This window comes from Microcaecilia unicolor, chromosome 7, assembly GCF_901765095.1.
Source record: "Microcaecilia unicolor chromosome 7, aMicUni1.1, whole genome shotgun sequence".
NCBI lineage: Eukaryota > Metazoa > Chordata > Amphibia > Gymnophiona > Siphonopidae > Microcaecilia > Microcaecilia unicolor.
This window is the reverse complement of record NC_044037.1, coordinates 195,767,861-195,780,317: the sequence shown is the minus strand read 5'-3', so window position 1 is coordinate 195,780,317 and position 12,457 is coordinate 195,767,861. Positions and strand designations below refer to the sequence as shown.

The window sequence follows — 12,457 nt, the reverse complement described above, 5'->3', positions numbered from 1 at the left end:
GTGTCATATAAAACGTTTCCTAAGGAAAAAGTCACAGGGCAGCTTTGAATAAAGATTAAAAAAGAGCCAGGATTGCACCCACCAAATGTGAGCAACAGTTGAACTATCCTGAAGTTGCCTTATTTCACTGCTGATTTGGGGGATAGGGAATTAGAGGGAGAAGAATGGACCTGCTTGATAAGTGACTGAGCGAGCGAGCGAACTGAATGGCACTGCACTAGGTTGAACGTTGCCGCTTGGTCATGTAATCCCATTGAGTTGATCAAAGTATTCCATCTCCAAATGTTGGTTGTAAGCAGCCACCATCCAAACTCTGAATCAAGCTGTTGTGTAGTGCAGTAGAAATACACACTATAGCACTGTAAAACCAAATGAACATCTCCCTATAAAGCTTGTAAATTTCTATTACTATTTCAAAATGTACAAAAACAGATCACTTTAAAAACTTCAGATGTTACCGAGCAGCTAAGAGCAGCTTCTACTGCAACACTTCTTCTACCTGTATATTGCAAATTCTGAGAACAAACATATCTGTACATAGGGAACAATTGTATAAGTGGACACCTCCATTAAATGCCCTGACGCCACATGTTGACAGCGTATTCTATAATGACATCTGGACACCCACATTCCTGGGGCCAGCGAGCCTTCCATTTAGGTGCCTGCAGTTACACCAGCCACAGACCTGGCATAATTGTGAGCATCTAAATGCAGCAGGGACATTCATAACATACAGTATTCTGTACATTACATGCATAAGTGGAAGCCCCGTCTATTGCCCATCCGTTAGGATCTCTAAGGGATTCTTTTACCAAGCTGCGGCAAAAAGGTCCATACGCCAGCAGCGGGAGCTGTTTTTGCCGCACATTGAGGCCCTTTTTACTGCAGTGTAAATAATAGTATAATAATTATAACACACTACCCGGGCTAATACTTCCATGCCCACTTTCTACCCATGCCATACCCCCAGATAGAAATATTCTCAATAATTCAGTAACGCATAGTTTAGCGTGCGTAAACAGGGATAGTATTGCAAAGCGCTTTAATGTGCTTGTACAAAAACCTGTTTTTGCGCATTAACTGTGCATTAAGTGCCTAACACACTTTAATAAAAGGGCCCCATGGTGTCTTTTTAATCCTTTATACCTTTCGATATATAAATAGTCTTGAGACAGTTACATTACAATGTCCGTGAACAGGAAATAACTTTTCAATTGATACTGCATGAGGTCTTTGAGAACAGGTTAAGTACGAGCACAACTCAAATAGAAATTGCAAACAATATTCATTGATATTTGATTTTTGAAAGCACTGAAACAGACTCTAAATGTCACTGAGTAAGACGCTTCCTCTAGGAAACAGCTTTTTAAAAAAGAGGCGTGATTAAGAATAATGCTACTAAATTTGTTCCCTATAGCGATGGTCTCCAGGATGGCTGGGTGCATGTTGTAGACTGCAGCCTTACTGCTTCATGTTCTAGTCAGATTTAGGGTACATATATGCTATGCTAGGTCACTGGAAAAAGTGTTTCCATTTATTCCAGTTAGTTACTGAAAAGCATTGCTTCAACCATAAGTTAATATGTCCAGTGTAGGGTACCTCTAACTATGTAAAAGTGTTCTCATTTCCGTTCTTATCTAGAGCAGGGCTTCCCAAACTGTGGCATTTGGGGTTGCAACCTGGGTGGGCCCTCCATAAATGTTATTGGTTCATGGTGCACTTTCTGTGACCTTGCAAACGGGGGCAGGGGCCCACAAAGATTGATAAAGTATTGATCTAGAGCACAAGAAGCAAGTAACAGGAGAAGAGTGGTTGTGAGGGCTAAGCATGCAGCAGAAGCATTCTTAATGCTGTAACAATTATCCCGCACAGAAAATAATGGTCCTGATATTCAAAAACAATTGAATGCCTAAATGTGTGCCCTATTTTCAGCCAAGCTTAGGAGCCTCATTTTCAGCTGAAAATTTGCCTTCATTTAGGAGCTTAAAAGTTATGCTTAAATTTAGGCCTGTCGTTAATAGCCTAGGGAGTTGTTTACTAAAGCTTAGCTTGACTTATCTGCAGCAGGGCCCGGTTTATTCCTATGGGCCCTGCTGCAGATAACTCTAAATAAGCTTTAGTAAATAACCCCCCTAGTGCTGAATATCAGTGTTAAGCTCCTAATTTCTCTGCCCTAAATCCACCCTTCTTGCCACCCACTTTATCTGCTCCAAAATGTATGAGTTTGGAGAAATTTTAGTATAAAGTTGTGCAGTCAGCCCTAATAAATTTACGAAGAGGCCAATGTATGAGCATAACTCTCAGGAGCTTACATTCTTTGAATATCAGGCCCCAGAATCTTATGACAAAGCACCTAGAAATGACAAATTCATGAATGTTTTACAACTGAGGGCTTTTACTTTTGGTCTATAAAACGTGCTGGTCTTTCGCTGTATCTGCTGACACTATTCAATCAAACCAGGTTTTATGCTGTTTTCTACACAGCAGCACCCACGGCCACATGCCCTTTTCAGGGACGTCAACTGCTGAACAAAGAGTGCACACTGTGAGCAGAATTTTAGAAAGAACTTCCAGCTCAGAATATGGACATCCATCTCTACGTCAGATATGGACTTCATTTCTCATGAATTGTAGAAAAGAAGCTGCCTACAAACAGCCTGTTCTAAAACACATGAGAGATGGATGTCCAAGTGCTGGCTATGTCCAGCATGAACATTTATGTTACAAATGAGATTTATAAAGCCAGGATATGGACATAATACACTTTTAGATGTCCATATCCTGGCTTTATAAATCGGATTTGGATATCCATGCAATATGGACTTCTAAAGGCTAGTTCTCAGACATCCAAAACACGAATAGAGCTTCTAAGATAACCACCGGTGTGACACAAGTGAGAGAAGACACCTGCTGCTGTTTAGAAGATGATGTGACAGGGACCTGGGTTCAGACTGCAAAACTGAAAAGAGCTGGGATAATAATGGTAGCTATTTACGAACAGGCGTTATTTTTGCCCTGCAGACTTCCACACTTTCCCTTCCTAGTGTAGCTTTTAAAATATTTAACTTATAGCAGAACAAATAGAAAAAAAAGCAAGCTAATAAATGGTATGATCTGAAAGCATGATGAAGGAAATAAATGTCCTAATAAAACCATGGTCAAAACCATGGTCCATAGTATAAGTTAGATACATTATATCTTGCAGTGCTCTCTTGCCGAAGACCTCAAAAGCAGATATGAATCTTCTATGCACTGGATTTCAATTTTATTTCCATGGGAATGTTTCCATTCATGACATGAATGACAGTTTGTAGCGTAAAACATGCTACATTTGTTAATGAATATTGTGTCTTAAAACATCTTAGACTGTCTTTTTAAGGTGCCCTGATTTTGTTTTGTTTGTCGTTTCATGTCTTTTTTTTTTGGCAGTGTTGATTTATATCTTTAAATACATACCTCACAAAAATTATCCATCAAGCTGCCTGACAGGAAGCCATATAGAAAAAAAAATCGGGATAAACATAGAAAATAAATAGAAATTTGAAAATACTCACCACACCCTGAGAGCAGGCAGTTTATCAAAAAGCCAACGCAACTCATTGTGAAGTGGTTTTAATACATAAACAAGTCTTATTTTAAAGAACTCATTTCACAGTCTATACTTTAAAATTGTAAAGTTCTCTGTCCCATGCAATTTATATATATATATATTTATGTGTGTGTGTGTGAATATATATATATATATATATATATATATATATATATATATATATATATATATATATATATACATATATCTCCACACTGTATAGTTCCCTTCATTGATTCCATTTATATTCTGTAACTTGCTTGATGTCCCTTTTATAAGTGCAAGATGGATGATGGCATTATCCTATATCATCAAACTAATAATTATACCTGTCATTGTAAGTGTAACATTTAAATGTCCATATCAAGGTGTTATCTGATTCAGCAATGCTGAACGAATTCAGCTCCACGTGTTTCATGTGTAATGGAAAATGATCCTCTCAACCCCTACCCCCCCCCCCCCAAAAAAAAATAAGAAACATTTTTTTAAAAAACGTCCATAAACCAACGTATTGCTTGTATCATGATTTCACATTATCTCTGGTCAATCTCTGAAGGTTTTGACTTGCTTTTCTCAGGATTCTCTTCTCCATGCTCCACGGAGTACATTTCTTCTGAGCCCTCCTCACTGTCATTCTCCTCTGATTCAGTCAACAGCTCATCATCCTTGTATTCCGCCACATCCACCACTGTTCCTAAGTGCTCTTTGAGTTTCCCATGATGTTTAACATGATAGCGTTGGTTCTGGAAGAACTTGATAATGGTGTGCTTTGGCAGATCTAATTGGGCAGACAGGGTATGGATGGCTTCCTGGTCGGGATAGAGACCAACATCATGAATAAAGCTCTGAAGAATGCCCAAAGCTTCCAAGGAGATCTTGGTGCGAGATCTTGGCTTCTTGGCACAGCTGTCTTCGGTGGGTGCTTGTGGAGGAGGAGCCTCTTCTCTTGGAGGTGAACTCTCTTTTGCTGGCTGCGACTGCTGTCTGTGAAGTACCTGTTAAAACATATGTAAGTATTATTTTATCAAGTACACAATCAACAGTATTTCTAACTTCATCTTCATATCATTTCTTGTTCCTAAAAATTACCTTCCCAGTCTTAGAAATTAAGACTGCCCAAAGCAATACTAACAAAGCCACACAATTACTTGCGAATCGTAGTTGTTAGTGAACAAGTACAGCTTAAAATTTACGAACAATAAGCAAGTAGAAAAGTGCATATTTATAGTGTGACAAAATGGTGTGTTTCTCTTCTTCCATTTGCAAATTCATGCACGTCTGTTTATGTGAAACGACATGGAAAGGTGTGTCTCGTTAGGATGGCAGGGGCTGTATGAGGTATGTGTGTATATCTTTGTGTCTGTGGGTATGTGTATACGCCACTGTATGTATGTGGGGGGATGTGTGTTTTTCTGTGTCTTTGTGTACATGTGTCTGTGCATGTTTTGTGTGTATGTATGTTTCCTTGTGTGTGTCTTTCTGTGTGAGTGCATGTGTGTGTATGTGCATTTGTTTTTGTGTGTATGTTTGTGTCCTTGGGTATGTGTGTATGTCTTTGTGTATGTCTCTGGGTCATTGTGTGTGGAACATGCGTTTGTATGGGAGTATGTATATCTTTTTCTGTGTCTGTGTCTCTGTGAACATTTGTTGCATGTGTATTTGTGTGTATGTGTACATTTCATTGTGTGTGCCTGTGCGTCTTTGTGTGTGCGTGTGTACAAGAGTGTATTTATGTGTGCATGTGTCTTTATGTGTATATTTTTGTGTACGTCTTTGTGTGTGTCTTTGCATTAGCGTTTATCTTTGTCTGTCTTTGTGTGTGTATATGTGTAGGACTTTGTATCTGTGTGTGTCTTCGTGTATGTGTGTGTATGTCTTTGTGCACGTGTGTGTGTCTTAAGAAAGTTTCAGTGTAACACAGAAAATTATATTATAACATTTATCAGCACTGTACTTCTTGATGTTTTGCATTACATACCAATATTTTGTGATGTAGTTACAACATAAATAATTGTTCACTGTAGCAGCTAATGGAATAAAATATCAAAATATTCATATCTGTAACTAATATGTACTTAGTCACATATATATGTGTCAAGATAGGGTGAGGTATATTAATGAAAATGTCATTCTTTTTCATTAAAACATTTTCTAACCTAAGAGAATTTTTTGAACTATCGACGTTGCTGTAAAGTCCATATGTATATTCTAACCCAGTGGTTCCCAAACCTGCCCTGGGGAAGCCCTAGTCAATCAGGTTTTCAGGATTTGCACAATGAATATTCATGAGTTATATTTGCATGCATTGCCTGCATTCATTGTAGAAATCCTAAAAACCTGACTGGCTGGGGTTCCTCCAGGACAGGTTTGGTATCCACCCTTCGAATCCATAATTTATTTATTTATGACATTTGCTATACAAACAATGCAATCACTGGCCACTAACCCTCGGATTCTACATATGGCGCCTGAAAATCCACACAGAAACCGAAGCATATTCTATAACAGTATGCGTAACTTAATTGGTTAACTAGCTAATCAGCGCTGTTAATTGGATGTTAGCAAGCAATTAGCACTATATGGCATTAATTGAGATTTGCACGCACAACTCGCTAAGTGTATTCTATAACGTGGTGCACCTAAATTCTAAGTTGCGTAGTTGAAAGGTGGGCGTGGCCATGGGCGGGACATGGGCATTTCTAAAATCTATGTGCATTATCATACAATGCACACGATCTGTGCCTAATTTAGGGCCCCTTTTACCAAGCTGCAGCAAAAGGAGGCTGGCGCTAGCATCAGCAAGTGTTTTACATGCGCGCCAAGGCCCCCTTTTACCGAAACTGGTAAAAGAGAAGTCTCGCTTTCCTACAAGAAATGGCCATGTGGCAAGTAACGCACTTGCCACGCGGCCATTTTGGGGTAAGCCCTTACCAGCACACATTGAGTGGCGGTAAGAGCTCCTGCGTTAACCTGGCAGTAACCGGTCAGTGCACAGCACTGCCCGATTACTACCAGGTACATTCAGATAAATTTTTGTAGCGCTAGAAATGATGACGCGCTAGGAGTGGGCAGTACTGCCGGGCTGCTACGGTAGCCTGTCGGTACTTCCTGTATAGCGAGTAGTAAGCCCACATTGGGCTTACCGCCACTTAGTAAAAGGAGTCCTCAGGCATTAGGATTTACGCCAAGTACAACATGACCTAAATGGATAAGACCAAATTTGGTCACATGGCAAGCCCAACGTGGTCTTACAGCATGCTAAATCTGAACTAACGCTGGCCCAACGTGACCACCAGAAGTAGTTCTGACTGGAACACACCCAATTTCCAGCGCTCTGGAAATGTATTTTTCTCTAGCACGGCGCTAACCTGACATGAACTGCCTGGTTAATGTCAGGCTACTGTGGGAGCCCTTACCACCATCTCTATGGATGGTGGTAAATGTACTCATCCACCACATGGCCATGCGACTTTGGATCTAACAGACCACCACATCCTAATTAGGAGTCTATGGAGCTCATTTTCAAAAGAGAAAAATGTCCGAAAAGTGGCATAAATCTGCATTTGGATGTTTTTCTCACAAAAACGTCCACATTGGTATTTTCAAAACCAAAGGAGAGGAGTGGCCTAGTGGTTAGGGTGGTGGACCTTGGTCCTGAGGAACTGAGTTCGATTCCCGGCACAGGCAGCTCCTTGTGACTCTGGGCAAGTCACTTAACCCTTCATTGCCTACCGCATTGAGCCTGCCATGAGTGGGAAAGCGCGGGGTACAAATGTAACAAAAAAAAAAATTTTAGACGTTTTTCTATGAAGTCCGTCAAAAGTGCATTCAAATTACAAGGGGGTGTGTCAGGGGTGTGTTAAAGGCGGGATCTGGGCGTTCCTTTCACTTGGACATTTTTCAGCCATAGTGGAACAAAACAAAACCGTCTAGGACTAAAACTAAGATGTTTCAGCTAGACCTGCTTTTATAATGAATAAGGCACAAAAGGGTGCCCCAAATGACCAGATGCCCACTGGAGGGAATCAGGAGTGACCCCCCCAATACACCCCCAGTGGTCACTGGCCCCCTCCCACCCCCCACAAATGTGAATACAAGTATGATTTAGCAACCTCTATGACAGCCTCAGATGTTAGAGCCAGGTCTATTAGAGCAGCATGCAGGTCTCTGGAGTAGTGTAGTGGTCAATGCAGTGAAGTGCACCATGGTGAGGGGGACTCTGGTTCCTATCTCCCTCTACCTGTCACATTTGTGGTGGAAACTGTGAGCCCTCAAAAACTCACCAGAAACCCACTGTACCTACATATAGGTACCCCCTTCAACCATAAGGGCTATTTTGTACAGCTGTGGGCAGTGGGTTTTGGGGGGCTCAGAAGACAAGGGAGCAACAGTGAGATGTGTACCTGGGAGCATGTTTTTGAAGTCCACTAGTGTGCCTCATTTATCTCCTGGGATGTCTGGGAGATCAGTCTACTAAAAATGCTGGCCCCTCCTACATCCCAATGGCTTGATTTTCTACGTTTTTCACTTGGACGTCTTTTTTTTTTTTTTTTTTAATGGACCAAAAAACAAAACGTCCAAAGCACAAAACCTTGTTAGAAACAGTATTTTCGAAAACAAAAGACAGACATTTTTCTTTTTGGAAAATGACCTTCTTTAGACGTTTTTTGCAAAACGTCTAAAGTCAGACGTCACATCGAAAATGCCCCTCCACGTGACATAGGCATTAATCAATACAGTATGGCAATGGTTCAAATCCTTTCTTTCCAAGAGAACTTAGGGGCCCTTTTACTAAAGCTTAGTACACACTAATGGAATTAGCATGCGCTAAACGTTAAGAAGCCCATAGGTATGCTAAGTTTTAGTAAAAGGGCCCCTTAGTGAGCTATGGAACTGGCTTAGCTCTGCGGGTCCCTGCATTGAATATTGCCGGGACCTGCATAACTTCTAGCTCCTCCCTAACACCGCCCCCTGTACAGCCCCTGATCTGCCCACTTTTTCTGGGGCCAATCAGAGGTGATATTCAGCGGAACTGCCCATTTTAGTGCCACTGAATATTGGAGGTTAGGCGGTGCTAAGCAATTACATAGGCAGGAGATGCTCCTGCCCACTTAAATTGCTTTGAATATTGTCCGGAATACGTATATGTCTTTCTTTCTTACTTCATATCGGTGATAACACTGTGTAGTACTCCTCAAAGACAAGTAAAACCAGTAGGACTGTTGTAATAGGGGCTCTAGAGAGTCCTTTCATAGTAAATGGTAGCATTAAGAACAGGCAAGTCTGGCTAAAGCAGGATTCAGAAACAGTGGCCGGTACTCAGCTTACTTTGGTTATGGCTGCAAGTGGCTTTTTTCCCCGTTGACAAACAGCAGTGGAAATGATCCATCCAGAAAAATGTTGGAAGATTTCCAATCAAATATAATGATTTTTTTTTCAAACCAGGATCAGCCAGCAGTAAACCGTTTAATTTGAAGGAGACAAAGGGACGCCTAAAGCATCTTCAAGCAATCAAAGAAAAACCAAAGACAGGGCTGAGAAAAATACGGAGTAAATTTGTTTAACCCGTTCAGAACTGAAGCACCCGACTGGACACACTTCAGGAAGTCAGTGACTAGGACCTGATATGTTACAATAAATGGCTCCTCAAGCAATATATTCTTAAACACTTATGTTAGACAAAAAAGATGTAAAATCCCTCAAACTGAAAGGGACCATAAACAAAAGTCAAATTTTTAGTTGATAATATTCTAAAAAGTAAAGTTTCTACTGTTAAAGTTGCCAAATAATTAAGGGGTCCTTCCACTAAGCCATGGTCAAAAGTGACCTGCGGTAGTGCGAGCGCGTCTTTTGGGTGAGCGCTGGGCCATATTTTACCGCGTCTAGGAAAAAAGGTCTTTTTTAAGGGGACAGAAAATGGACGTGCGCTAGAATTGAAACCAGCATGCATCCATTTTCAGCCTGAGACCTTGCCACCACCCACTGACCTAGCAGAAAGGCCTCACGTGCTACCCACGCGGTAAACATGCAGCACGCGCCAACTACTGTTTACCGCCGGGTAAGCAGCCCATGGTCGAAAATTATTTTCTACTGAGGGATTTGACGCGTGCCAAATTCGGAATTACTGCTCTGCTTATGTGCTAGCCGGGTGGTAGTGCCAATTTGGCGTGCGCTGTATGCGCATGGGCTCTTACGCAGCTTAGTAAAAAGGGCCCCAAGTATTTCATAAACAATCCTGTTTTGCAAAAAAAGAAAATTATATCACCAGCTTCTGTTTTAAAAGTGCTGATTATGCTATTTGGGATCTGTGTTCAGTTAATTTATATTTTATATCATAAAAATAATAAATATCTTACTGATCCCTTGCTCCAGAGCTGTATCTGTGTGTGGGAACAATTTAAAAGTTAAACATTATAGTTTATGAGCATCAGAGAGGAAAAACATGTACTGAGGAAAACAAGTGAAGGACCAAGAAAAAAATGAAAGGGATATAAATGTCATGCATTTCTTACAGTAAACTTAGAGTTGAGTAGTCATATTACACATGCAATTGTTACTGATAATAACATCAAATACTACATATCGAATAAGAAGCTAATACGATAGAAGTTGAGTGGAAGGCAACAGAGGGTAGTGGTAAATGGAGCTCATTCTGAGGAAAAGGATATTATCAGCGGTGTGCCGCAAGGTTTAGATCTTGGGTCAGTTCTTTTTAACATTTTTGTAAGCGATATTGTAGTAGAGTAGACACCCCTGAAAGTGTGGATAACATGAGGAAGGACCTACAGGCTTATTTTCGAAAGAGAAGGACGCCCATCTTTCGACACAAATCGGGAGATGGGCGTCCTTCTCCCAGGGTCGCCCAAATCGGCATAATTGAAAGCCGATTTTGGGCGTCCTCAACCGCTTTCCATTGCGGGGACGACCAAAGTTCATGGGGGCGTGTTGGAAGCATAGCGAAGGCGGGACTGGGACGTGCTTAACATGTGGGCGCCCACGACCGATAATGGAAAAAACAAGGGCATCCCTGACGAACACTTGAACAACTTTACTTGGTCCTTTTTTTTTTTTTTACATCCAAGCCTCAAAAATGTGCCCTAAATGACCAGATGACCACCGGAGGGAATCGGGAATGACCTCCCCTTACTCTCCCTCCCACCCCAAAAAAATATCTTTAAAAATATTTTTTGCCAGCCTCTATGCTAGCCTCAAATGTCATACTCAGGTCCATCGCAGCAGTATGCAGGTCCCTGGAGCAGTTTTAGTGGGTGCAGTGCACTTCAGGCAGGCAGACCCAGGCCCATTCCCCCCTACCTGTTACACTTGTGGTGGTAAATGTGAGCCCTTCAAAACCCACCAAAAACCCACTGTACCCACATGTAGGTGCCCCCCTTCACCCCTTAGGGCTATGGTAGTGTTGTACAGTTGTGGGGAGTGGGTTTGGGGGGCTTTGGGGGGGATCAGCACCCAAGGTAAGGGAGCTATGAACCTGGGAGCAATTTGTGAAGTCCACTGCAGTGCCCCCTAGGGTGCCCGGTTGGTGTCCTGGCATGTCAGGGGGACCAGTGCACTACGAATGCTGGCTCCTCCCATGACCAAAGGGCTTGGATTTGGTCATTTCTGAGATGGGCGTCCTCGGTTTCCATTATCGCCGAAAACCGGGGACGACCATCTCTAAGGACAACTATCTCTAAGGCTGACCTAAATGTTGAGATTTGGGCGTCCCGGACCGTATTATCGAAACGAAAGATGGATGCCCATCTTGTTTCAATAATATGGGATTCCCCGCCCCTTCGCCGGGATATCCTGCGAGGACGTCCTCAGGAAAACTTGGGTGCCCCGTTCGATTATGCCCCTCTTAGTGAACCTAAAGGAATGGTCTGGAATTTGCAAGCTAAGATTTAACGCTAAAACATACAGGGTCATGCATTTGGGCTGCAAAACCACAAGGGAATGGTACAGTTTGTGGGGCAAAGAACTTTTGTGTACAATAGAGGAACAGGACTTGAGTGTAATCATATGTGATGATCTTAAGGTGGCCAAACAGGTAGAAAAAGCAACAACGAAAGCTAGAAGGATGCTTGGGTGCATAGGGCTCCATAAGAAAAAGGAGGTGATGATGCCCCTGTATAAGAATCTGGTGAGACCTCATTTAAAATATTATGTACGATTCTGGAGACCGGACCTTCAAAAAAATATAAACAGGATCGAGCCAGTCCAGAGGGAGGCTACTAAAATGGTCAGTGGTCTTTGTCATAAAGCGTACGGGGTTACTTTGGAAGAAAGGTGAGAAAGAGGGAGATATGATAGAGACATTTAAATTGCCTATGTAGCATCAATGCACAGGAGACAAGTCTCTCTTAGTTGAAAGGAAGCTCTGGAATGAGGGGGTATAGGATGAAGGTGAAAGGGGATAGATTCAGAACTAACCTGAGGAAATACTTCTTTACGGAAAAGGTAGTGAATTCGTGGAATGGCCTCCTGGTGAAGTGGTGGAGATGAAAACAGTATCTGAATTCAAGAGAGCTTGGGACAATGATAGGGAGAATAGATGGCACGGATGGGCAGACTGGATAGGCCATATGATCTTTATCTGCCCATGTTTTTCTATGTTTCTCTGTTTCTATGAAATAGATAATATGTCTTGCCTTAAATCTCTCAGTGTTGAAATATGTTTTGAAGGCCATAATGAGAACCAGCTGGAAGCCATGTGTAAAATAGAATGGTACATGCCTGCAGGGAAGGAAGTAAGATAGTGAACGATTATGTTTAGGAAAATATATAATGTACTGTATCACTATAAGAGTCATCTGGATTGCTTATAAGAAGTAGGATTTTGTGGTCTTTTTTATATACAGCAAGAAATTA

General features: G+C 41.6%; 1 protein-coding gene across 1 annotated transcript in view; it reads right to left on the bottom strand.

Annotated features, from left to right (window-relative positions):
- Window positions 1-4,038: 4,038 nt before the first annotated feature.
- SATB2 (SATB homeobox 2) overlaps window positions 4,039-12,457 on the bottom strand; it is a 372,408-nt gene continuing 363,989 nt past the window's right edge. Inside the window, exon 12 of the mRNA XM_030210508.1 lies at window positions 4,039-4,584. Coding sequence (XP_030066368.1) covers window positions 4,123-4,584 — 462 coding nt within the window. The 3' untranslated portion in view covers window positions 4,039-4,122. The remainder of the gene's footprint in view (window positions 4,585-12,457) is intronic.